The sequence below is a fragment of the Panthera tigris genome, chromosome A1 (assembly GCF_018350195.1).
Source record: "Panthera tigris isolate Pti1 chromosome A1, P.tigris_Pti1_mat1.1, whole genome shotgun sequence".
Classification (NCBI taxonomy): Eukaryota; Metazoa; Chordata; class Mammalia; order Carnivora; family Felidae; genus Panthera; species Panthera tigris.
Window position 1 is genome coordinate 72769964 of NC_056660.1, and position 27251 is coordinate 72797214.

General features: G+C 40.3%; 1 protein-coding gene across 1 annotated transcript in view; it reads right to left on the reverse strand.

The window, feature by feature from the left end:
• Positions 1–672: 672 nt before the first annotated feature.
• CCDC168 (coiled-coil domain containing 168) overlaps positions 673–27251 on the reverse strand; it is a 29429-nt gene continuing 2850 nt past the window's right edge. The window contains exon 4 of the mRNA XM_042979840.1: positions 673–22541. Within this exon, the coding sequence (XP_042835774.1) occupies positions 899–22541 (21643 nt within the window). The 3' untranslated portion in view covers positions 673–898. The remainder of the gene's footprint in view (positions 22542–27251) is intronic.

Genomic DNA, 27251 nt, shown 5'->3' on the forward strand with positions numbered 1-27251 from the left:
GATCTGTAGTGTTCTCCCCCCAGCCCCTGGTTGACCTGGGTTTTCTGGACCTCCTGCAAGAGTTCAAGCAGGGATCATCAGCCCCAAGGGCAAAGGTAAGGTCTGCTGTTGGCATTACAGTCCAGGTTCTCAGTCACCTCCACCATCAGGTGAGCCTGCTGTGCCCCTGAGCCAGGGGACGTGAAGCCCAGGGCGGTGAAGTGCGTGTGCAGGCAGTGGTAGGAAGGCGGGTAGTACAGGTACACTGGGAGGTAGTCTCCCTTCCCCTGGTAGTGCTGCAGAATGGCTTCCTGCCCCTCCTGGAGGATGTTCCTGCACAGTGGCAATGCTCCGGAGCGAGGCCCCAGTATGATTTGATGCCCGCCCCCCTCGTGATGGCAGATGGTGATCACATGTAGGTCAATGAGCTGCTGCTGAGGTCCAGAAGGAGGACAAAGTCATCACAGGAATCTGGCTTCGCAAAATCAGCATTTACTCCCGTATTTCGTGACATCTGACATTACTGAACCCTCACTGCTATATAAAAAACTCTCTCCCTCTGTGCAGTCCCAACTTTCTGGTCATTCTCTCCCAATCTCATTTATAGGCTCCATGTCCTTCAACTCATCCTCAGTCACTGGTGTGGGATAGGAAGAGAGCGTCCTCTCCTGTGCGATTATGAGGAAGGCAGCATAAACTAAAAGGAGACCCCACTGCATGATGGGATCAAGCCCAAAGTCATCTGCTTTTCCACCCCATCCGTCCAGAACAGTTGTGCAAATCTACCAAAGAAATAAAACATTATCGGTTTAGAAGACACTTCATGAAAAGACCGTTTGACTTTATCTGATTTTATTTTTCACAGAACACCACAATAACAACCAGCTTTCCACTTCAGATGAATCTAGATATGGTTATATCAATTTGGATGAACTGGACTGAAGGACTCCAAGAGAGACCCCAAGAGCTTTTTGGATGAAGTCCATATATTGCACGAACTTGAAATCTTTGCCACCAGAGGAACTCTGAAGTTTGTCTTCTTTAAAGTTCTTGGGGGAATAGTCCAGCGAATGGTTTGAGGCATAATCTCCAGCGAATCTGCTGGTATACAGGCATAAAAAAATGGCTGGTTTTGTTTGCTTTCAGAATGGAAGTAGACATCCTCTCGATGAGGCTTTGATGATAACTTAGATTTGCTTGCATAATGAGTCAATCTTTCTGACTCATAATTACATACTTTTTTCTTTCTTGTGAATTTCTCTTTATTCTGTGTATAACTGTAATCACAGTCCCAATGAAGGTTGTTCTTTGTAAATAAATCCAACTTTGCCTTCTTTCTTTCTTTGCTTTCAAGATGACTGTAAGGTTTGCCTTGGCTTTTTGCAAGATGTAATTTGATATTTGATTCCGTTAAGGGAACTAAAGAGTAGTTGGTTCTGTGCCCTGCAGACCATGAAGACTTCCCTTCACTGAATGGAACAGAAGATGAGCTAGATGGAACGTCTACAGTATTTAATGAACCATAGCACAACCAGTCAGGAAATGGCGTTGTGTCAGATGACCCGTATTTCCTGCTTTTGTGGGATTCATAAGAAGGTGTCACAATTGAGGAATGTTTTCTACAGCCTCTGACACCATGATGGGAACCTGAATATTCCCTGTAAAATGGTTTCAAATTAGTTTTGCTTTTTCTCATCTTGTAGAGATTTTCCAAAGGAATGCCTTTCTGTAATTCAAACAGAATGTTTTGGGATTCCTGACTTAAATATGGGTTTGCTTCTAAGAACATACATTCTTTGCTCCCATATACTTCAAGAGCTGAGCATGCCTCCAAGTTGGCTAGACTCTCAATATTTGTCTGACTCTCAGCAGAATCTTCAGAAATCGGAATTGAATGGGAATCAACTAAATGGGGAGCACTTTCCTGAGTCTTTGGATCAAAATATTTATACGTATTTGTTTCTTGAAACCACACATGACATTGTTTATCTTTTTCTGGAGTCACATGAGACTTTAACTCTGAAAGAACTGTACTATCTTTCTGAGCTGTGCCCTGTTGATCAGCGTTAGAAGCACACACATGGGTTGGCTTGAGGAATTTTTTCATCAGTGATGAGTTTTCATGGGGACTTTGCTTTTCGGAAGAGATGTGGTGTTCTAACGGTTCTGTGTCAATGCAAAGACCACCACCGCTTTCTCCCCTGTAATCTCTATTTTTACAAATTGCAACTGTGTTTAACTTCAGGATATGTTTGGGAAGTGCATTTGGTTTAGGGAACATACTTTTGACCGGAAGCCCCAGGAGAAAATGAAGGTATTTGTATTGCAAATCAAGATCTATTTGATGAAGAGATTTTTCCTTGAAAAGTAACAAAATTTTGTTTTTTCGTTTTGGTACTTTGGTACCAGAATTAACAAATTTAGATAAAGGTTTCTTTGTATTCTGAGCATTGGCCATTGTGAAGGATTCTCTTACAATTCTGGGAAAGGCTGTCATTTGAATCTCTAATGTTTTTATAGAAAAGTGTATGAAAAGTTTGTCTTTTTCTTCTGCTGAGTAGTTTGGAAGAATAGGAGTCAATGGCATCTCATTAGCAGAAGTCACTGAAGATGCTCCACTTTCTAGCTTTCTAATACTCTTTCGGTTTGCAATGATCTCTTTACCATCACTTGAAACATTGACAATCAATGTCTTCATACAGTGGACAGGAGGTGAATCCTTGGGGTATTTCTGATTTAAATTAGGTTCTGTACCATCAATCCCTTCTAGAGACAAAAAGCACATTTTTTTATGTCTTGGATATAGCCTCCAACTGTTATGTTCTGAAATAGACTGTTTTAGATAAAAGTTGAACTTGTGGAAAGATTTTTTTGCTATCTCTGGTATCAGATTCAGTCTTATTTCAAACGCTTTTGACTCTAAATGATTAGTGAGCTTATTGTTTTCTTTGGGAAGAAGACGTTCCAAAATGAGTTTTGGCTGCAATGTGGGAGGTTTTGTTGTGGATGTTGTATCTGGACTTCCTGCAAAAGATGGTGACTTCCAAGCATCAGGCTTATGAGCTTTTATTTTTTCCAGTATATCCTCACAAATTTTGTCCTGAATCATGTTTTTTATCTGGGATTCCAAGATATTTTTAACTGCTTCATAAAGAGGAAGTAAACTTTCAGCACTTGTCCTTTCTGCCACTACTTTTATTTCATTACTTTTAACTTGGGATGGTACAGGCCCACTTCCTGGAAAAGTTTTTTGTTGCTGGACCTTTGGTGTCGTTGTGTCCTGGATAGGTTCACTCTGATCCCCCTGTTCTGGTGGCGAGGCACACCCCATGATATCGAGTAGCTCAGCCCCATATTGTGTTTCTTCTACTCCTGGGGGGGAAATATTCATGCTTAGGGTACTTTCCATGTGGGTTTCTACACTGTCCTTTGGATCATCAGACATGAGTGGACACTCTGTGGGCGTCAGAATGGGTTTTGGTGCCTTTTCTTCTTCCTCAGTCATAAGCAAGTAGGGTTCCTTTATGATCCTTGAGCTATCAGGCCCCGGAACAACGTTTTCTTCTTTTGTTTGTGGAATCAAAATGTTTTCCTTTGCTTCACGGCTGAGGTTTGTTTCTGATTTTGACAGTGGGGAGAAGGGAGGACACCCTTCTTTTACGATGCTTGAACTGTTCCTCTTAATGTCACTAGTGCTTGGTGATTTCTGTTGGAATTCAGAAAGACAGAGTATCTTTTCTCTTTCTAGGTTTGTCTCAGATTCTGCTGTTTCTTCAGTCTGAGATGAATTCACCGTGGAAATAGAAAGACTTCTGATACATATTCCTGAAGTATCTTCACGCCACAAAACTGTTTTCTTTGGTCCGCTGAAGTCATACTCTAATTTCTTTCTATTGCTTGGAATACCATGTCCTGTGTTATTAAGAATCTGTGAAATTGGGTGATTTTGTATTTTCATAGTTAAATATTTGGGGCTCAGTTCTCTCTTCAAATCTGCTATTGTTAATCTGCCTTTCTGGCCTTCAAACTTGAGAGAAAGAGGAATGTAGGCATAAAATGAATCCAGAATATGTTTTTGAAACATTTTTCGTGGCTGAATATTTTGTTTTGCACCAGGGACTTCTAGGTCCTTTTTATGTTTTTGCTTGATTGGGCAGCTGTTTCCTATACGAGTGATCACCTGAGTGTTAATTTGAGACTCCTCTGCCTTTGGAGATGGAGTGCTCCCATTTACAACATTATTTGTGTCCCTTTTTAAGTTCTCCTCTAGACTGACAATGATGTGTTTGTGCATTTCTGTTTTGTCCTTTTCCAGACAGATAGCTATGTTTGTGTCTATTTTTAATTCCCCTTCTTCCAGTTCTAATGTTTTTTGCTCCAGATTTATAATAGTACTGGTGTCCATTTTATTTTTTCCTTCCAGATCTTCAGATTGAACTGGAAAAGTCCAGTGGGAGGGAAGAGGCTTCTGACATGATTCTAGAATGCATTCCTTTTGTTCTGGCACCAGCAATGCCTGCTCTTTTTTCCCTCCGAGGGTATCAAACACTGTAATATCCACATGTGTTCCTGGTAGTATTTGTATTCTGGGGTACACCATAGTTTGCTTGCATACATCTGTTTCCAATTGCGTCTTCTGCCTTCCATCTTTAAGTGGGAGTTTAAGAGAAAGGCTGGAATCCAGGCAGGTCTTATGTCCCCTTTCAGACTGTAACACCACTTGCTTTTTCACAACAATCTCTTGTTCTTCTATAATTGGGGGAGTATCTGACTCTGTGATATTCATTTTCTCAAGCGATCCCTTTGTCTGTAGGGCTAATGCTTTGGAAGAGGGCATTTTGCTCATTTTATCATGATTTTGTACCTCTTTCTCTGGCTTATCAGATGTGTATGAATTTCCAGATCCTGGAGATGCCTTGGATAACGTTTTTTGTTGGGGGGCATCTTGCTCTGAAACAGAAAATCCTTTTGCACATACAGGGGTACCAAATGTGACATATATTTCCTTGGATATTTTCCTTGGTGGTGAAACTAAACTCTTAGGACTCCTTTCATGGTTTAAATCATCCATTATTTCAGTTTCTTTCTTCAGGTTGGCCATCTTAGCTGGATCCATTGTGGGGTAGGAAAGAAACGTAGTAAAAGTTTCTGTTTTGTATTTTTCTGGTAGAGCCTCTTGCCCTGTAAAGAAATATTCCAGCCTTTTCCCACTTATGGTATGAAATCCTGTTAAATAAATGTCCTCATGCTGTGAATTTAAAACTAACAGACTCAAGTCTCCTTCAGATTTGACTCGTGGAGGTTCATTCCTTTGCTGTACACTGACCGTGAAGTTGGATGTCCACTGTTGCACTGTCTCTTCTTGTGGCACAGAGTGTTTGACTTTCTTCACAACGATTTCACTATCACCAGCAACTACCTCTGTAATTGCTGTTTTCTGGGTATCTGATGATTCCTGGAGATTTTGCTGGAGAGGAGAGGATCCTGTAGCTCCTGGTACATCTTTGTCTATTTTGTTCCCTGAGTCTAGATAAAGGGCAGGTGCTGATGGGATGGAAAGAAAAGTCCTTGTCAGAACTATAGGTAGCTCATCTTTACCTTTGCACATATTTTCCTTTTGTTCTTTAATATTCAACACAAATTCCTTTGTGTTAAAGATATGGGAAATTGATGAAATCCTGGCCTCTTTGCGCTGCATCCTAATCCTCATATCAACTGTTTTCACTTCATACTTTTTTTCTTTCTGTGACATATGTTGTTTTCTTTCTCTTACATCACGAATTGCCCCTGCACCTGATAATGCTGAAAGCATGCATGGAAGTAGAGAGGGCCTTCTAATTCCAAGCATTTTTTCATTTACTTGTGTACCTTTATCTAATGTAGGGTTGGCTGAATGTTTGGAAACATAAATTTTTCTGAGCACTGTACAGGGTGGTTTACCTTGACCTTCATGTTTCTTTGGTTCTTGCCCTCCAATGATTAGATGCAATTCTGTTCTATGGAGCATACGTGAAGGAGGTGATTTCTTTGACTTCAAGATTATATCTGTGATATGCGCCATACTCTTCATATTTGTTTTTTCTCTGTCCTGCTCCTCTTCCTGAGGCATACATTGTTTCGCATTTTGACTATCTTGCAAGACATCACCACCAATTCCTTCTGTATGTACTATTTCTCTGGCATTTGATACTCTCTGCACAACAGACCTTGTAGCTACTAACATTTCATCATCTACCTGTATTTCTTTATCCAATTGGAGGAGAGGGAGAGACGAAGATGGAGAGGAAGTGTTGGCCAGAACCACACCTGGTTCATCTTTACTTCCTTGTATCTTCTTTTCTTGATGTTTGGGGAACATGAGGTTTACTGTTTCTACTCCATCCCCCTCCTTGTTCTGGGGCATCTGATCTTTTCCTTTTTGTGGACTGATTAAAATATCTCTAGCAGTTGGCTCTACACTTTCCACATCTTCAGAATCTGATGATTCCTGGAAGTTGACTGGGGAAAGAGAGGATCTTGTTAATATGGCCATTCTCTTTTTCTCACATCTGGGATTCTTGTAAAGGTGAAGTAGGGAAGATCTACAAGTACAAGTACAAGTCTTAGTTGGTATTGTACCACCTGGCTCACGCTGACCTTCCTGAGCCATTCCCTCTTGGTCTTTAGTTTTCCACGGATGGTCACTTAGATTGTATCTAAGTAAAATAGGTGATCTCTTTTCTTTTAAATGCCTATCACTGGGAGCCACTGTACTATTCATCTCCATGTTTTTCTCTCCATCTCTCACTTCTTTCTGTAACGTGTGTTCTTTTAATTCTTTTACATCATTTGAAAGTTCTCCATCAGTTGTTTCTGCATATGCTGTTTTCACTGCATCTAGTGATTCCTTGGACTGTAGTTGTGGGAGAGGCACATTTGTAATTCTTATCATGTACCCCTCTCCTTCTGTTTTGCCAAATTTAAGATATGGTAGAGTCAGTAAAGAAGTACAGATGTTTCCCAGATTTTCAACGAGGTCATTTTTCTTTTTCTGCATCTTTCTCTCTTGCTCTTTCATTTTCCACTGCAATTTTTTGGTATCTAGTATATGTGAAAGGGGTACTTCCTTTGCCTTCAGAGCCATACATCTTGGAACCATTTTGTCTTCAATATCTATTTTGAGTCTATCCTTCTCTTTTAGCTCACCATAAAATGACTTAGTATATGCTTCTTTGCCTGAATTGGATGGATCCTGAATCTTTGATGGTGGAAAAGTGAAGTGTGTTTTTTCTAATGTGTCTTCCTTTTCATTCATTTGCCTGTCCCATTTCAGGTAAGATGGAGAAGGCAAGGAGGCACAGGCTTCCTTCAGAACCATTTCTGGTTCACTTTTGCCTTCTTGCACTTCTTTCCCTTGCTCTTTAATATACAAAGGTAGTCTCTTTCTACTGGATAGATGTAGAAGTGAGGATATCTCTGCTCTCAAAGTGATTATTTTTGGGAATCTTCTACCTTCCCCATCTTTTATTTTTACTCTGTTCTTTACCTTTGTATATGGCATAGGCTGATTAATTTTTATTATTACATCGAATGAGCCAATGCCCTCATTGGAATCTGCATGTCTGGGTTTTCCTGCATCTGATGACTCAGGGCACAGCAATTGTGAAGGAGAGCATCCTATCATTGCAAGTGAGTCCTTGTTTTCTTTGGTTCTTGTGTCCAAACTGTGGTGAGGTAGGGAAAGTGTGGAAGGAGGAGTTTTTGTCTGAGCCACATCAGGGTCACCTGTTCTTTGCTGCTCTTGTTCTACTTTCTCCATCATGCTCCACTGTGGTTCCTTTCTGTTGTTCAAAGCACTGTGCTCAGTAACCCTGAACACAGGAGGAGGTGGTGATATCTTTGCCTTACAATCTGTGCCACTGGGCCGCATTGAGCCATCTGTGGCTTCTGTTTGTACTCTGTTCCTTTCTTCCTGTCGTGGGTGTTGTTCTTCTTTTATCACATGGCTATCAGATGACTCTGTAGGTGCCATTCTCCCTGAAGGCAATGATTCTTGGAGCTCAAGATGTGGCACATCATTTCTTATTATTCCTGGCTCACCCTCCTCATCTTTTATTGTGTCCCACTTAAGATGAGTTGAAGAAGTGATGAAAGGATGAATTCTGCTCAGAAGCACAACAGTGTCCTCGTTATCTTCTTGTCCCACTTCCCCTTGTTCTTTGATGTTGACTTGCAGTTTCTTTGTTTTGAGTATAAGGAAAAGGGGTGATTTCTTTGCCCTCAAAGCTATGTACCTGGGGTGCATTATGTCTTCCTCAAAATTATTTGCTTTCTCCTCTTCTGTCTGTGTCATGTATTCTGTTCTTTTTGAACTGCTTGTGATGCCATTCAAAGGTGGTACTGTATATTTTAATTCCTCGGCATGTGATGATTCCTTGTGCCACGAGGGTGGAAGAGAGGGTCTTGTTACTCCTTCTTTCTCTTCCTTGCCTCCTATACCTTTGTTTAACTTAAATGGAAGTAGAGAAGTTCTTGTCAGAAGCTTATCTAGTTTGCTTCTTTCCTGTAGGTTTCCTAATTTTTCCTTCATGTTTGTCTGTACTTCTACAATTTGGGAGCCACAGCTCCCAGAGGTATAGAGTACATGTGGGAGTGGTAATACCTTTTCCTTGGAAGTTGTGCCTTTGGGATACATTAGATATTTCATATTTACTATTTTTCTTCCATCTTCTCCTTTCTCTGGCTCATACTCTTGCACTACTCTTAGATCCTTTGAGATATCATCCCCAGTTGACTTTGTATATGCTGTTTTCCCTGCCTCAAATGATTTCTGTAACTGTAGTTGTGAAACAGCAGGTCTTGTTATTCCTTGGCTGTCTTCCTCTCCTTCTATTCTTGTGTCCAATTCATGGTGACTTAGAGAAGATTCAGAAGCCCCATGTGTTGGCAGAACCACTTCCCGTTCACCTTTACCTCCTCCCTCCATTCTCCCCTGCTCTTCACTTTCTGGATCCACGTTCACCTGCTCTTTAAGATCCGGTGGTATGTCCTGTGAAAGTGCTTGCTTTCTTTTTAAATCTTTATCTTTTGGATGCATCACGTCTCTCTCAGCTGATATCTCTACATCACTCTCTTCTTTCTGTGGCACATAGTCTTTTGCTTCTTGTACATCACTTGTGGCATCGTCATCAATGGACTCTTTATTTGCTTTTTTCACTGCATCTGATGACTTCTGGTGTGATAGTTCTGGAATACAGTATCTTGCAACTTCAGTTAGAGAGTCTGCTGTTTTAATTCTTGTACCCAACTTTAAATGAGAAGGAGCAATTATGCAAGGGCTGGTATTGCTCACAAGGACATTTGGCTCATCTTTAATTTTTTGTACCTTTGTCTCTTGCTCTTCAATATCCAGCTGGGTTTCCTGTGAAATTGGTGATTTCTTTTCCCTGAAAGGTATGACTTCTTCCTTTTTTACTCTCTCCTCTTCTTCCTGCATTATATGTTCTTTGGCTTTATTTATGCTGCTTGAGATATCACCATAAACAGACTCTTTGTATGCTATTTTTTCTATATCTGATGATTCCTGGAGTTCTGGTTGTAGAAAAGAGGACCTTCTTTTTATTAGCCTGGTTTCTTCCCCTGTTATTCTTATGTCCACTTCTGAGTAAGATGGAAAAGAGATGGAAATACAAGATGTGTTCCGAATCCCAACTTGATTATCTTTATGTTCCTGCATGTTTTTCTCATTTTCTTTGATATTCAACTGTAATTCCTGTGTGATTGGAGACTGTTTCACCTTCAAAGCTATTCTTTTGGGTTGCACTATTTCTTCCAAAGCCATTTCTACTCTATCTCTCCGTGGCATATATTTTGCTTTTTTTATACTGCTTAAAATATCATCAGTTGGCTCCTCACGTACTCCCATTGCATCAGATAATTCCTTGAGTGTCAGTGATGGAAGACAAAACCCTGCGATTCCTCGCATGAGGACCTCCTTTATTCCAGGCATCCATTCCAGGTGCGGTGAAGAAGGAAAGGAAGCATGGTGTTTATTCTGAACCATGTCTAGATCACTTTTATCTTTCTGCATCGTTTCCTCTTGTTCTTTGTTATTCCACTGTGGCTCTTTTCCATGCAGTATATATTTAAAAGGTGTTTTCTTTCCTTTAAAAGTGACACATTTGAGGCCCATGATGTCTTTCACATATACTATATTTTCTCCATCTTCCTTTTTTCCCTGTGGCAAATGTTTTGATTCTATTACACGGCTTAAACTATCTCTATTAATTGACTTTGCAAATAGTGTTTTCCTGACACTTGATGATACCTGGGACTTTAGCGGTAGAAGGCAGCTCTTTAGTATTCCAGACTTACCTTGCCCTACTTCTATTCTTGAATTCACATCAGTATGTGGTAGAGATGGTAAGGAAGCACACAAGCTTGTCAGTTTCATACATGGTTTACCTTTACCAATCCGCACCTTGCTGTCTTGTCTTGTAATGAACGAGCCAATTTGTTCTGTACTTGGAATGTAATCCATGGTGCTAACTACTTCTTTTGATGCCTTCTCTTTACATGGCATCTTGCTCTGAAATATGTCCCTCGAAGAGTGAGAAGCAGGTTTTGGAGAAATCTGGTGTATACATTCTGGTTGCTTTTCTTCTTTTCCCTCAACAGGCAAGCCAATTCCTTCTGTATTTGAAGTGTGGTACATTGGTGCCTTTAATACTTCCTTTACACACGGCAATTTCATCTGAAGGACATCTGTCAAGGAATAAGAAACAGATGTTGGAAGAGCCTTGCATGTACTTGCTTTTTGAGGTTCTTTTCTTCTCCTGTTGTGCAAGTCAACTCCTTCTGAGCATGGAGGTTGGTCTACTGGAGTATCTGCTTTATTTGATGCTTCGTCTACCACTGAACTCAAAACTTTTGAACTCCTTCCTTTTGCTGAGACATTTTTCATTAGCTTATTATTATGGAGTTGATGCACTATGCGTGAAGAAATGGATTCCAGAATATTTTCTTTATTCTGGTTAGACCTATGTAGTTGCTTCGCCTTCAGTTTTTCAGAAAAAATCATTTTCTTTTCATTTAATCTCAATGGACTATCAGTTACCTGTGATTGCTCTTTTCTCCATGGATTTACATATAAATTTATAGGAACGCTTACATCTTCCTTCCTTGTATTTACCACCTGTGTTATCTGGAAATGATTATCCCTATTTGGACAAGATACAGAATCCACAGTACTGTCAGGAATGTCATCTGGCTCCACCTCTCCTTTCTGCACTGCAGATATATTTTGCTGGGCCACCAGATTGGTGTAAAGAAACTTCTGTCCTTTTGAGCCTTGGAAGATATCAGTTTCTTCTATATCTTCTCTTCCCAATAGATGTGAAATATTTTTTTTGCTGGTGTACATCTCTTCCTCAGCTACCTTTCCTGTGTTTTCCAAACGAGAAGTTTCCATAATGGGGTAGGCAACAGATCCCAGATTTGTCACTGAAACACTTCCTTGTTTTGGCAATTCTTGCTCCTTGCAAGTCTTCTGTTGAGAAGCATTCAACTCTGTAAGAAATATATTCTGTCCTTTTGAACTTAATGAAGCATCGGTTTTCTCTGATACTTGTTTCCCCGATGGAATTGAAACCAAACGTTCAACCATGTCTATGTCTTCTTCCTTCACTCTTTGTGCAACAAGAAATTCACATCCTGTAAGTTTTCTAACTCTTGGGGCATCGAACCTAGGATAATCAATATCCCTCTTCTGGGAAGATAGACCAGGGTATACTTCTCTTTCCAACGTTACTCCTATTTTCACGGGGTCAAGCTCCTTCGTCACTTGTTGGCCAATCACTAACTGATCTCTACATTGAGGGAGAATGTCTAGTAAAAGAGTTTGGCGATTTTCTTTTTGTGCTCTAATGTATTGTTTCAGTGTTTTGATATTTCTTGATATAGTATTCTTAATATCAGTGGACTCTGAAGATGACATTTTTCTTTGGCTTAGTGATTTCTCTAGCTTTCGCTGGGGAGAAGTGTAAAGGGGCTTTCTTGGCCTGTCTTTCTCCCTTTTTACTTCTGTAAACTGTTTAATTTGAGATGGAACAGATCCAGAATCACAAATAGTGCTCAGAAGTACATCTGTTACAGTTTTATCTTGCCAGAACTCCCTCTTCTGCTTCTTCATGTTACATGTCTGTTCCTTTTTGTTTCTTCTGGTCCTACATCCTATAGTATGACACAGCTGGGAAACAGGTAGCTTCTTTGCTTTCAATTTTATCCGTTTGGTATGCATACTGTTTTTCACATCTGCTGTTTTTGCCATAGCTTTATGTTTTACAATTTGAAGATACACAGGTGTGCAGGCATAAGCAGAGCTAGCATTTGCTTTATTTAGGGCATTTCCCTTTTCAGAAGACTCTTCAGAGATACCCCAGGTACTAGGTGACGGATCCATTTTTATGTGTGAAAAAATAGGCATGGAATCATATACGGATTTGAGGTCCACACGTAATACAGTTTTCTCTCTCTTCGTGCCTATCTTCTTTTCCTGTCGCTCATTATTGCTTAAAGCAGCACGACTGGTAGCATGAAGCGGTTGTGAAATCACTAGCCCTTCGGTTGGCAGCTCTGTATGTGTTGGCTGTGTGTGACGGAACTGTGATCCTCTGTCAATCCCTGTTTTCAATCTGCTCTGCCTTCTAAGGTCAGGGGTATCCGGTGTGAAGTCAATGGTATTTGGAAATGTATTAGCCACATTTTTATCCTGCCTCATCTGTTTCATTTTCGTTTTTAAATTGGATCCAGGTTTATTCCTGTATTTTGTGGTAAACTGCCTTCTGATCTTAAGTATTTGTGAAATTGCCAGCTCCTTTTTCTTCATAGTTGAACAGTTGATATTCAAGGTGATTTTCTCTTCTAATAACTGTACTGTGTTTTTCTGGCTTTCAGGGTCAGATAAAATAGGTGTGAAGAAATCTAAAGGCCCCAAGAAAGTTGTGGCAGAGTTTTCCCCTAACTCTGCCTTTTCTTCTGTAGTATGACCACGCAGATTTTTGTGAAGTGTTCTGTTATATATGGTGCTCCTTGCTATTGTATCGAATGAGTGTTTATCAGTCACTGTCTTGGATGGTGGAATCTCAGTTCCCTCAGCAGCAGGGAGTGACGCCTCTACAACACTTTCAATCCACTGTCTCCCTTTCATCTTGTACTGAAATGTGCACCCCTTTTTCTTTCTATGGCTTCCTGTAATACACCTTGTGGTATTAAGCAATTGTGAACTTGGTCGTTTCTTTGCCTTCAAAGTTACATGCTTGGAACTTACTATACTTCTCTTGCTTACAAACTCCAATGCATAGCTCTGGCTTTTGGGTACCGATGAATCAAGGCTGGAAAAATCTGAAGGTTTTAAGACTGTTCTCACTAAGTCATTTTGATTCCATGCCTTCTTCCCCGAGATAGGGCTATCCCAATGTCTCCTAGGATTTCCATCCCATAGAGTGCCACATTGTATTGAAGCAGTCTCTGATTTCCTTGCTTTTGGCAATGGAGTCTTTACACGTTCCATACATTTTATTCCTTTTTGAGTAGAAAGACCTTTTTTCTCTGTTTCAACTTGAAGAAAAGTCATCATGTGTCTAGAAACAGGCTCCGAAACGGTTTCTCTAAAGCATTCTTCTTGTCTCATCTTTTGTGCTGTCCAAGGCAAATTCCAAGTCCTTCTGACTTCTGAATTATTCAGTTCAGATGTTGATTGGGAAGAACCAGGATTTTTCATTTGATCGGCGCTGAAGCGGTGGTGTTGCCCACAGTGTGGAACTGAATCCAATAACATTCTTTGGATATTTTCCTCTTCCTTTTCATGTTGCACATTCATTTTCATTGTCTTGCTTGATCTGTTTTGCATATCAGTTGAGCTGGCCTGGTTCCATGCTTCCCTATCACATGTTGATTTCCTTCGCTTTGCAGGGATATGGCTGTGCAGATTTACTCTTAGTTGATCTATCTCTGCTTTTGATGTGCTCTGCATTTCGATATCTATTTTGTTATCAGCTGAAACAGGTGCGGGAGACAAAAATGCATTAGCTATACTTTTATTTTGTTGCTTGTCTTTTATTGAAGATTTTAAGTTGCAGTCCTGTTCCTTTCTACAGTAGAGATTATCATGCTTAGTGATATGAAGCATCTGTGAACAAAGCGGCTTCTTTGCCTTCATGGTTACACATTTGGGACCCGTGAGATTTTTCCTTCCTGGAAACTTTAATACCTTTTCCTGCCTTATAGAGTCAGAGAAAACGGATGTTGTGGACGTTGTTAGTAAATCTCTGTGCAACTCTCTATGTTTTCTGGCAATGCGACCACTCATTTTCCTCCTAGAGCTTCCATCACCAGGATCTCCAAGCACTGAGTTTCCCGATTTGGTAGGCGGAATATTTTGATCAACTCTGTGCTTCACTACTTTGTGAGTTTTTATGCCTTCCCCCTTGTCTTCAGGTCGTAGGGAAACTGCCATGTGAACATCCAGCTTCCTTGCAGGGCTCGCATCAGATTTGGCACTACACTCTGCTCCATCAGTTGAAAAGTAGTCCAACAGTGCTGTCCCTGATTTTGGACATGGAATCTTTTGACCGAGTCTATGTGGTATGTCTTTTTGTGGCGGGATGTTCTTCCTCAGCTCTTGAATGTGAAGTGGAATCAGAGGAGGACAAGTAGACTCCAATTTATTTTCTGAAACCACTGTCTGTCGCTGTACTTCCTGCTCTGTAATAAACATATTTTGATCTTTTCTCCCTCCTGTACTACACAGGAAATGTAGACCTGCCTCGAATAAAACTCCAACACCCTCTCTTTCTTTCCCACTTTGCCATCTTGATTCTGATGTGCTGCTTGAGTTGCTCCCATTATTAGAGGAATATGGACACAGTTTTTCCCCTTCATGTTGTTCTAGCTGTGAAATACTGCTTTTATTCCTTAATGGGTCTTTCTTTGCTTTTATTTTTTGATGCGTTTTGATGGCAGGTGAAACGGGTGTATGTGAAAGGTAGGTATTCGTAAATATATCTGACATACCTTGAGATATTTCTGGGGCCATGTTTTCCAAGATGCAGTCCTGTTCCTTTCCATGGCTAAGAGCTGCAGAGCTAGCGATGTGGATCGTCTTTAAAATTGATGCCATCTGTGCTTTCCCCGTTCTAGATTTGGGGATTTGTGGTGTCTTTCTCCACCCTCTAAAATCAGATGAAGCTGGAGTGGAGAAATCCAAAAACTTCAAGGTTCTCCCTTGTAAATCCTTTTGCAATCTTCTCTTCCCTTCTGGAATAGATCTAGCAAGTTCCTTTCTAGGGCCTCTTTCAGATGGGATGTCACTCTGTGTTGTAATAATTAAAGGTTCACGAACAGATTTCCCTAGGTCCGGAGATAAAAGCTTTGGGCTCTTTGCATATTTCAAGCCTTTCTGTGCTTTCGTTCTTTTTGGTAGCTTCTCAACTGGAAGTGAATTCAAGATAGTGCAGGAAACACAATGCAACACGCTTTGTGTGAAAAGTGTTTGTTGCTGCTGCTCCTGAGTTGTGTTAAGTGGTTCTGGGATTTTTTTCCTTGCTGAATTCTCCAGTTCTAGTTCTGATCTCACACAGCGAGGCTCCTCCATTTTACCAGTGATGGAACTGAAGTGCTGAGAACTCCGTGGGGCTGCTTCTTCACGTTGGCCTTTGACCTCCTTCATGCCCCTGGAGGCACAGCCCCTCTTGTCACTGGAAAAGGCCCCGCTGGCTCTCTCTCCATCTGGTGACAGCTCTTGCTGTTGCCGTTCGTGACTAAATCTCATTGTCCACAACACATCTGACTCTGCTTTTATTCTGTTATGCATTTTCATGTCAAGTGAAACAGGCATGGGAGAGGAGACAGCATTTAGGGTTTTGTCTGCCACAGATTTACCTTGTTTCATCATGATACTGAAGTTGCATTTGTATTGTCTTCTATGGCTTGGAATACCACGTTTTGTGATGCGAAGTGTCTGGGAAATTGGTGGCTTTTTTGTCTTCAAAGTTACCCATTTGAGACTCATTTTCTTTCTCTTCTCTATATATTTTAAATGGTTTCTCCTTCTTTTCAATGCAGGTAAAGCAAGTGTGGCTAAATCCAAAGACTCCAGAATCGTTGCTGGAAATTCTTGTGCTAATCCTTCTTTTTTCTCTGCAATAAGATCTTCCGGTACCCCAGAGCACTTCGTATGAATTAAAAAGTCAATGTTCTGTGATTTCAGGGTCTTTGGAGGTAAGTTTTTTAGACAACCATTCCCTGAGATACTAAATATTGTTGAAATTGGCGTTTTCCTTGCCTTCATAATTACACATTTGGGACTCATTTGATTTTTTAAGGCTCTACATGTAAATGTCTTTCTCTGCCTTTTCGATTCAGACAGATCAGGCCGGGAGACCTCCGAATACTCCAGGACAGTTGCTTCTAGATTTTTTTTAAACTCTGCATTTTCCTCTTTACCATGATGGTACAGTTCCCCCATATGGCTCCCAACACTTGGGACACCACCCTTCACTGTATCCACTAAAACTTGACCAATTAGTGAGTCCTTTGACTTTAGAGGAGGAAGCTTTGAACTTGCTATACATATTGCACCATTTTGTGGATGGTGGCTTTTATTTGGCTTCTCTCCCAGCATGGAATCTGTAGGCTGCATTTGTTGTGGGATGTCTTGTTCTATAACAAAGAGAATTTTCCCACTTCTTTGGTTTTCTGATTGATGAAGGTCAAGCTCCTCCCTCTGGCCTGAACAGAATTTGAAATGTGTGCTGTGCTGTGAAATTACTTTTAATATCTCCTGGTCACCGGTTTCTTCCTCCTCATCTTGAACACTGTTTTCTTTGGTGTCATCTGAAGTAATATTCCCTTCCAGTGGTGATGTTGCTTGCTTTACCTGTTTAGCCCTGAGACTTCTTTCTCCTAACATGTCTTTTTCTCTTTCTATCTTGTTATACGTATTAATGTCAGGTGTAATAGTCATGAAAGAATACATTTTAGCTGCCATTTTTTCTCCGTGATGCACCTCTTTCATTTCGGTTGTAGGGTTACATCCCAATTCTTTTCTATGGTTTGGGCTAACAGCACCCTTGATATTGAATATGTTTGAAACTGACCGTTTCTTTGCCTTTAAAAGTCCATATTTGGTATTCACTGAGGTTTTCTTGTCTGAATATTTGAAGTTTCTCTGGGGTGTAGATAAAGCAGGTAGGCAGAAATCAAAAGTCACTGTGTCTTTCTTTTCAACACCACCAGCCTGTTCCTTTTGGTGATTTGCGTCAGATGGGACACCATGTTCTCTTGCAGAAAAAACGATCTCATCATTCTTCACTTCCTCTGACTTAGGAGGTGAAAACCCAGCGTAACTCTCTAGCTCTCCAAATTGAAGCTGATCCAGTATGGGGCATGAAGCATAACTTAAAACAGTTTGTGTACCATGCATTTGTGGTTGTACCTGAAGATTGCGACTTCGTGGTTGTTTCAGCTCCTCATCTGATTGGACAAGGTCAAAATTCTCCTTCTGATACGCATTGAATATGAAGCTTTGGCTATTCTCTGGAGCTGGTGACACTTCATGTTTTCCTTCCTCCTCTTTCCCATCTTTCATACTGTTGGATAAGGTACTCATAATATGATCCGGGCAACATACTTTTCCTCCATTTAGCAATTTCTCTTGCATTAGCTGCATATAATCAAGCCCTGTTACCCTCTGCATATCTGTCTCTACATTTAACCCACTACTCATTTTGGTGTTGGGCAAAATAGGCACCCGGGACTGAATGATATTGAGAAATGCATCTGCTGCGTTTTTATTTTGTTGTGGCTTTTTCCTTTTTGTTTTAAAATTGCACTGCAGTCCCTTGCTCTGCGTGCCATTAAGCATATGTGAAGCTGATGGCTTTTTTCCCCTAATAGTTCTATATCTGTGATTTGCTGTTATTTGCTTCCTTGCTAATTCTAATGTGTTTTCCTTTCTTTCAGATTTAGAAACAAAGGGCTCAACAGAACCAGAAGAATGCAGGCACGTCACTTGCAAATCTTTTGGTAACTCTGAATTGTTTTCCACAAAGTGAGAATCTAGTACCCTTTTCGGGTTTCCACCAGATGGTAAGTCACACTCTGTCATGGTGTTGAAAATGTTATCAGATGATGACTTCTCTGCTTTGGGAGGTGGACTCTCGGCACCCATAGGGGCTGTTATGGCATGTTCTGTTTGGCTGGGTTTCTCGAGTTCCTCGCCTTCTCTAGGAGCCATCTGGAGGCTAGTCTGCAAGGCAGTTTGTGCAAACCATGTTTGGTGCTGAGCATCTTGCCCCTGTGTTAAACTGCCCAGTGCTGTGTACTGTTCATCAAGGTGGGTCTCCTTCCCTTGACATGCATCGGGCCAGAGACGCTGGGTACGCTGCGAAGCTGCCTCTAGCAATGTTTTCTGCTCCACTTCCTCTCTGTCTTTCACTTTTTCTTCTTGGTCATGGAATGCACTACACTTATCAAAGAAATCAACATACCGTGGTCTCACTTCCTCTGCTAATTGCCCTTGCTTTAACTGAGCGTGACAGAAGCTGTTTGTCTCTCCTTGTAATCTGCTATGCATAGGAGAAAAAAGGCTACTTATAAAGTCATATACCAATCCATTAGCTTGGTTGATCTTCTCCAACTTGGCCTTCACCTCGGAGTCCAATTTCTTTCTATGACCTGTGCTATTAAATACTTGTGAAACTGACGGCTTCACTGTATTCGTTGGTACAGACTTGGGCTTCACTGGACATTCTATGTGTGAGAATCGTACTCTGTTTTTATTCACTTTTGAGTGAGTTAAAACAGGCATGTGGCAATTAAAAGTCTCTGAATACATTGCTGGTAAATCTTTTGGTAGTTCTGCCTTTGTGTCTGCAAAAAAGTAACCCATTTCCCTTGTATCATTTCCATAATCTAAAACATCACTTTCTCTTGTTTGGTTTAAAGGGTCTCCAATCACTGATTTTCCTGATGTCGGAAGAGGTATCTCCGCATCTGCAGTGCGTTTTAAGTCTGCTTGTGTTGCTAGGCTTTTCTTCATATTCTCAACATGAAATAGATCCATTATTGGGGTGTAAACAGACTCCACAAGACTTTCTCCGGATGTAACTGGTTGAGGCATTTCTTCCTCTGTTTTGAACTCCTTCTCGGGATTTGCATTCAATCTGAGGTGCCAGGGACCATGAAGGACTGCTTCTGGTCGAGCTGCTTCGTCCCCTCTCACTTCATCTTGCAATTTAGCTTCTTCTAGTGTGTTTCCAGAGTCATTTCCTTTATTAATAAAATTGGAATGCTTTTCTTCCCTTTCATCCTCTGATTCCTCTTGGTTTGGCTTGGTATGGCCGGGATTCTCCGCATTGAGTCCGCTGTGCGTTCTAATACGAGGCACAGTAGACATGTGGGAGTAAGTAACATTCACAAGCACATCAGACACAATTTTATCTTGCAGTATCTGTTTAGTTATGATTTTAAAATTGCCTCTCAATCTTCTCCTAAGACTTGGTATACCATTCCTACTGATATTAGGCATCAGTAAATTTGCTGGCTTCTTTACTTTCATAACGACAAGTTTGGGACCGAGTACCGTTTTTGCTCCTGACCATTTTCTTCTGATTTTCTGCCTTTTGAAAGACGATAAAGGAAGTGAGCGGATGATGAACAACCCCAGGGCAGCTGCAGGGAAAACTCGTTTTAAGTCTTCCTTTTCCTCCGCAATATGATCATCTGGTATCTTTCTGGGGCTTCCACCAAATGGGACATCACGTTCTGTTGTATCAGTTAAAACACCACCCACTGGTGAGTTCTCTAGCACTTTAAGAGGATTCTTCGCATCTGCAGTCTCTCTGCCTGTAGGTCTGTCCGTGATTTGCTTTACCTGAACTTGAAATGGATCCATTGTGGGGCATGAACCAGTCCCCACAATTGTTTCTGTAGAAAGAGTTTGTGGTTGTACCTCTTGCTCTTTATTTGGGTTTTTTCTACTACCTGAACTGCTCTGTTTAATTTCAAATCTGACATATTTAGGCTTCTGCTTTAGTTGCAGGCTGACCCTGAAATCTTGTTTCAGCTGTGGAACTGCTTCTTGTAAAGTTGGTTCCTCTTCCTCTCTGTCATGTTCTTGTGGCTTTTTAATACATCTCTCCTCAATGTATTTTGCATCCGATGCTTTCTTTTCATCTGGTAATTTCTCTTGCTCTACCACTGAATAACTAAACCCTGCTGTTGATGTATCTGTCTTGGCTTTTAATCTGTTCCGCATTTCCATATCAGGCGGCCCAGAAATGGTAGTGTCAGTGGCATTGTGAAACGTTGCAAATATACTTTTATCTTGCATATTTATGTTGCTTCTCGTGTTACATTGCAGTCTCTCACTTTCACTTGGGTCATCACATTCTGTCACATGAAGGATTAATGGTTTCTTTTCCTTCATAACTGTATCTTCTGTACTCTCTTTTTTTACACTTGCTACTTGCTCACTGCTTTTATGCTCTTTAGTTCCTAGTGAAATGAGCAAATTGACCTCTGAAGTCTCCAGAACAATTTCCAGAAAATCTTTTTCCTTTTGTATATTTCTGTTTGGAAAGCACCTTTGTGTTTCTGGCGAATTAGTTGGTAACTCCTCTCCATTTGAAAGTGGAAGATGGGAATTCTCTGTACTTTTTAGGTCTTCCTGTGTTTTCATTCTTCTGTTTGATTCCATTTCAGGAGAGGAAGCAAATTTTTGCCAAGGTTCTGATATAGCTTCTTCTAAAGGTGCCTCACGCTTTGGAATATGCAGGTCAGATGTTTTTTTACTATTGGGGGCATGGAACTCTGCAATACCAATTTCTTTTTCTTGTGTAATTGGGTCTTTAAGAGACTGTTTATTCTTCCAGTTTGTTTCTATTAATAAAGAACAAGGTGCTTTTAATGGAAAAGTATTGACCATGAAAGACTCTTCTAGCCAGGATGGAAGTTTTGCTGAGATGTTTTTTTGTCCTTCATTTTCTCTGCCATGCTGCTTTACATTTTTAGCATTGCCTGAGGTTCCTCTTTTCTCAACAGACCCCACACAACTGACATTCTCTGCATCTAGTGACTTGTTTTGCTTCAGCAGAGAATGTCTACGTCCTGTTACACCTGGCATGAATTCTACTAGTTTTTTTCTGGAATACCTCTTAATATAAGGAGGAACAAGCTTGGAAAAGTACAGAAGATGCAAAGCTATATCTGATACACCTTTCCTTGGATGTAATTCTTTCTTCTTAGCATTATACTTGCATCCTAACTTGCCAGGTTTTGAAGTGTGGCATACTGTCATTTGAAATACCCATGGAGTTGTTGGTTTCTTCGACTTTTGAGATGAAACTTTGCAACTAAGTTTACTTTTACCGTGTAATGCTTTTCTCCAGTTTTTCTGCCTTTTAAAGGTAAGTGAAAGAGGCACTGAGCTATATACAGAATACTGGTTTAGTTCTGAAGAAGCAATTTGTTTCTGGCCCTCTGGCTTTACACTCCTTATTTGGAGCATCCCTTCTGCAAATGAATTTGGACTTACAGTTAAAACTAGAAATCTGGCATTCTTAAAAATAGCATTTTGCCCCTGCGTTAAATGTTTAATCTGGTTTGAATCTTCAAACCAAACAGAAGAATATTGGGTCTCATGTAAGTGTTTATTATCAGACTCTAAGCCCTTGATTGAATGTTGAGTCTCAACAGAATGTGGGACATTAACCAAATGTTGGCTTCTGCCCATAACCTGGGTCTGGAAGGAGTCTTGTGTGCTGCTGGAAAATGGCTTCCTAATCAAATCTTGAGGCAGAGCAAAATATCTGGCCATGATATCAGGCTGGCTGTTGACTGATTCTTGGTTGTTAACAAATTGTTGGGCTTGACTAGTAAATCTGGCTTCATAAAAACCTTGATTCTGAATAGCATTTTGTACTGGAAAAGAATCTTGTGCTTGGGTAGGAATATGCATTCCAAAAGAATGTTGATTTTGAATCAAGGACTCTTGAGGTCTTGAGTATGGATAAGTAGTTTTACTCTCTAATATAGTTTTGGGTTTTAAAGGAATTTGATTTCTCACAGTTTCTTCCAGAAGTCTGACTTGGTCTCTGGAAAGAAATAAGTGGGCAGGAGGACATGGTGCCATATCTAGACCTTCACTTTCTCTAGAGATGCTAGAGCGTCTTGAAAAGTCAAAGTCAGAAGAAAATGCTGGATTTTTATTTTTGTTGGTTTTCAATATTGCAAATAATTTCCTTGATGAAAATTGTGCTGTTTCGTGTTCGATATAAAACTTTTCATATCCTCTATGGCTAAGAAAAAATTCCTTTACTTCTGAGTGAAACAGTGACAAAGATGAGCTAGTCCCATGTGAAGATGGCATACGACTTTCACTAGAGCAACTTACTTGATATTTACTTTCACTAGTACCTGACCATATTACTTCATCTGTTGGTGAAACTCTATCTTCAAAGTTACCTTCCTTGTCTTCAGTTTTAAGTGATGAAGTAATTGTTCTTACTGAAAACTCATCAACTCTGAATATAAGAAAACAGTTTGTAAATGAGTTGTCATTTAAGACATATTTCAAACAAGAACTCTCTTCTAATTTAAGGTAACTCAATAGAGTATAAGAACACAGCTCAATATAAAGATGAATTGAAAAGTCATTATTCACATTACAGAATAACTCATAACCTAGTTCCACTCATTGAATAAATCAATCCACTGACAAAGTGAAGTAAATTATTCTCATTTCTCAGAGAATGAGGGATTTTTACCTCAAAAACCTATCCAAAGTCTATTTTAAAAATTTATTTATTTATTTTGAGAGAGAGAGAGAGAACAAGTGAGGGAGGGGCAGAGAGAGAGAGAGAGAGAGACAGAGAATCCCAAGTGGGCTTTCCACTGTCAACACAGAGCCCAGCTCGGGGCTCGATCCCATGAACTGTGAGATCATGACCTGAGCTGAAACAAAGAGTTGGAAGCTGGACAAACTGAGCCACCCAGGTGCCCCTCAAAGTCAACTTTTGACAGCAAAGAGTCAAAGTTGCAAGTTAAAATTACAGTAAAACTTTGGTTTGTGAGCATAATTTTTTCTGGAAACATGCTTGTAATCCAAAGCACTTGTATATCAAAGCAAATTTTCCTCTAAGAAATAATGGAAACTCAAGTGATTCATTCTTCAACCCAAAAATATTCATATAAAATGATTACAATACTGTAATATAATAGAAAATAATAAAGGAAATACAAAATATAAAAAAAATAAATTAACCTGCACTTACCTTTGAAAACCCTCGTGGCTAGTATGAGGGAAACAAGAGAAGGGTTATTGTGTAGAACAACTTTCACTATCACTGACAGTCTCACTGCTATCTATTGGCTCAATGGACTCTTTTTCTGCATGGGGGCCATTTTATATACTCGCATGGATGTTGACTACAGTACAGTATTAATAAACTCTTGTCATACACTGTATTTAATGTAACTGGAAATAAGACAGCAGAGGAAAGGGTCTGTATCTGCAGGCAGCCTGACCTAGAATGAAGCAAAATATTCCTAAGCTTACTGTTGTGTGGAAAAACAAAGGACTGTCCATAGGTACTTTGAAGTGACAAAAAATACACTAGTGCCAGTTGTGGGCACCTTCCAAAGTTCTGAAAAATCACTGCTTTCTGCCAAACACTGTAGCCTGAGACCAAGCATCCGAGCATGGGAGATGATCACCCACAATCTCGCAGAGAAAAAGAGAGAGAGAGAGAGGGAGTAGAACCATTGTGATCATGTGACATTCGGTGTCATGTACTACCCACATTGCAAAACATCACTCATTATCAAGTTAAAAAGTATCAAATGTTTGTTTATCTTGTAGAACACTTGCAGACCAAGTTACTCACAATCCAAGGTTTTATTGTATATCCTTTTACAAGAAATATCAGTTTGTTTCTGTTCTCTGCATGAAAATTTGACAAGAATAAAAATATTCTTTTTTTTTAAGTTTATTTATTTATGTTGAGAGAGAGTAACAGACAGAAAGTATGTGTGCATGACAGCAGGGGAAGGGCAGAGAGTGAGGGAGAGAGAGAATCCCAAGCAGGCTCCACGCTGTCAGTGAGGTGCCTGGTGTGGGGCTTGATCTCTCAAACTGTGAGATCATGACCTGAGCTGAAATCAAGAGTTGGATTTAACCAACTGAGCCACCCAGGCACCCAAAGGTTAAAAATATTCTTATGGATGGGCGCCTGGGTGGCTCAGTCAGTTAAGCATCTGACTTCGGCTCAGGTCATGATCTCACAGTTTGTGAGTTCAAGCCCTACGTCAGGCTCTGTGCTGACAGCTCAGAGCCTGGAGCCTGCTTTGGATTCTGTGTCTCTGTCCCCCTCTGCCCCTCCCCCACTCTCTCTCTCTCTCTCAAAAATAAATACATATTAAAATTTTTTTTTAAATATTCTTGTGGAAATTTATTAGATACAACAGAAGAATGTCCAATACCATAAACTAACTGTAGCTTTCTATATATAAACCCAGATTATTTTAACAGCTGTTTATTTTTGATTGAGAGAAAAGCCTACATGTTAGGTCAGTGCTTCTCAGCACAATTTTGGATTGGAATAATGATCATGGAAGTGAACTCTCTAACATCTATTCTACATCAAATGATTAGACTAAGTCTAACATAGTAATCTCGTTTCCACTTCCAAGTGATTAGGTTAGGTGCGGACATGAACTGATCCTAGAATAAGACAAAGATTTGTAAGGACTTATGGAGAAAGCTGCCTTGTTCCTAAGAAAGACACAGAGAAAAATGGCTTTTTACTTCCTCTGGACATTGCTGCTCTGATTTTGAAACTCTGATAGCCACCTTTCCACCCACCTCAAGATAAAACTAACACTGAGAAAGGCAAAGGGAGAGATACAGGACCTTAATGAACTTGTTGGTCTACTGTATCAATCCATTCTGCAGCCTATTCTGCCTCAGGATTCCCATTATATAATATCATAAATTCTCTTAGTATGACAGTGTGCATCATGGTTTTCTGTTCCCTGGGAATGAAAATATCCTAACAGATACAGGAAGGATACGTAAGCATTCTGGGGAATCAAGTGACTCCAATAAGTTACACCAGTGTCGAGACATAATTAGGATAAAATTTCATCAGGACAAGAATGTGATTATTCACTTAAGGTTGAACAAACAGTGAGAATATAAGACATACAGAAAATTGATGTCTGCATGTTTCAGGAAAAAGAGGAAAGCTTAAATGCAAGACATGTATTTCAGCAAAAATACTGTGTTTTTAAACATAATAAGACAATGGTAGATAATTCTCATATGTTGAGCCAACCACGCATTCCTAGAAACAATCTCACTTGGTCACAGTGTATAATCCCTTTAATATGCCGCTGGATTTGGGTCGCTAGTATGTTTTTGAGGATTTTGCTTCTATATTTATAAGGGATATGGGTCTGATACCTATCTTGCACACCAGCTCTACGTAGTGTCCATCTGGTGACCTCCCAGGCCATTGTATTCTCCTGGTTTCCTATTAACTCCCTGGTGTCTCCTTCTCAGGGTCCTTTGATGGCTCCTCCTCTTCTTCCCGATCACCTTGAAGTGTCTCAGGGCTCAGTCCTTGTTCCTTTTCTCTTCACCCAGTCCCTCTGAAATCTCATCCTCTCTTGTAACTTTTAATATTGCCCATATGCCAACAACCACCAGAGTTAGTATCTCTACCAAACATCTCTTCCAAAACACTTACCCACTATCTCCATTGGATATCAACTCAGTATCTCTAATTCAACAAATGCAAAACAAAATTCCTGATCTCCCCATCAAAACCTGCTCCACTCAGTTTTCTTCATCTGGGTTTTTGACCACTGCATCTTTCTACATGCTCAGGCCAAAACTATCAGGACTCATTTTTGCCCCCTCTCTCTCTCACACCCACACCCTGTTGACTCTACTTTTCTAAGCACATCCTGAAACCAACCACTTTGCACCACCTCCCACTGCTACCACCCTGGTATCAGTCACCTTTATCTCTCACTTGGATTATTTTCAATAGCCTGCCCATCTGCTTGGACCCTTCACTAAATATAGTCTACTCTCAACTGGCAGAATAATCCTTTAAAAATGAAAGATAGACAGAGGTACCTGGGTGGCTCAGCCAGTTGGGCATCTGACGCTCAGTTTCGGCTCAAGTGATGACCTCATCGTATCCTGAGTTTGAGCCCCACATTGGGCTCTGTGCTGGTGGTGCAGATCCTGATTGGGATTCTCTCTCTCTCCCTCTCTATCTGTCTCTCTGCCCCTCCCCTATTCATGCTGTCTCTGTCTCCCTCAAGATAAATGAATAAACTTAAAAAAAAAATTTTTTTTTAACATAGAAGACAGAACAGGGGCGCCTGGGTGGCTAAGTCAGTTAAGCATCCGATTTATGATTTCTGCTCGGGTCCTGATCTCACGGTTCCTTAGTTGAAGACCTGCATGTGGGGCCTACTTGGGATTCTCTCTCTCTCCTTCTCTCTCTCCTTCTCTCTCTCTCTCTCTGCCCCTCCCGTGTGTGCTCACTCTCTCTCTCAAAAATAAGTAAACTTTAAAAAATAAAATAAAATAAACTCTAAAAAATAAAATGTAAGGCAAGAATCATTGCTTTTGTATTCAGTAATAGATCTCAGGGGCCAACAGCAATATCTGGCACATAGTTGGAACTCGGTAAACATTTGCTAAGTGACCACTCACAGCCTGCAGGTTTCTGATTATTAACCCTCATCCACAACAAGCTGACCCAGACATACAATCGAACCCTTTCTTTCAGTTTAGTAAGTGGGGGTGGGGGACAGAAATCCACATACACAAACCACCCATAAATGTGGCTCAGAATTGAAGGCAGAAATGGAGGGAAGTTGGTTACAGCAATACACATAGCACCCACTTAAACATTAGACATGTCTCTCCACTTTTGAAATGCCCTTTGGCCTCTCCCCAGCAATCTCAATTGGCCTTCAAAGTTTTAAAAAGAAATCCCCACACTCCTAGGAAAAGACTAACAGGTCTATAGCCATGATAACAAGTAAATATCCATAGTTGTAAATCCATTAAGTCATTCAATGGACTGTAGTCCTAGGACAGTCCTCTAGTCATAGTAACAAATAAATACAAAATCTGTTTTTAAATCCTTTGATCAATGATAACTCCCTTTAGGAGATACACTTCTAAAATAACCCGTCGGTGACAGCTCCTA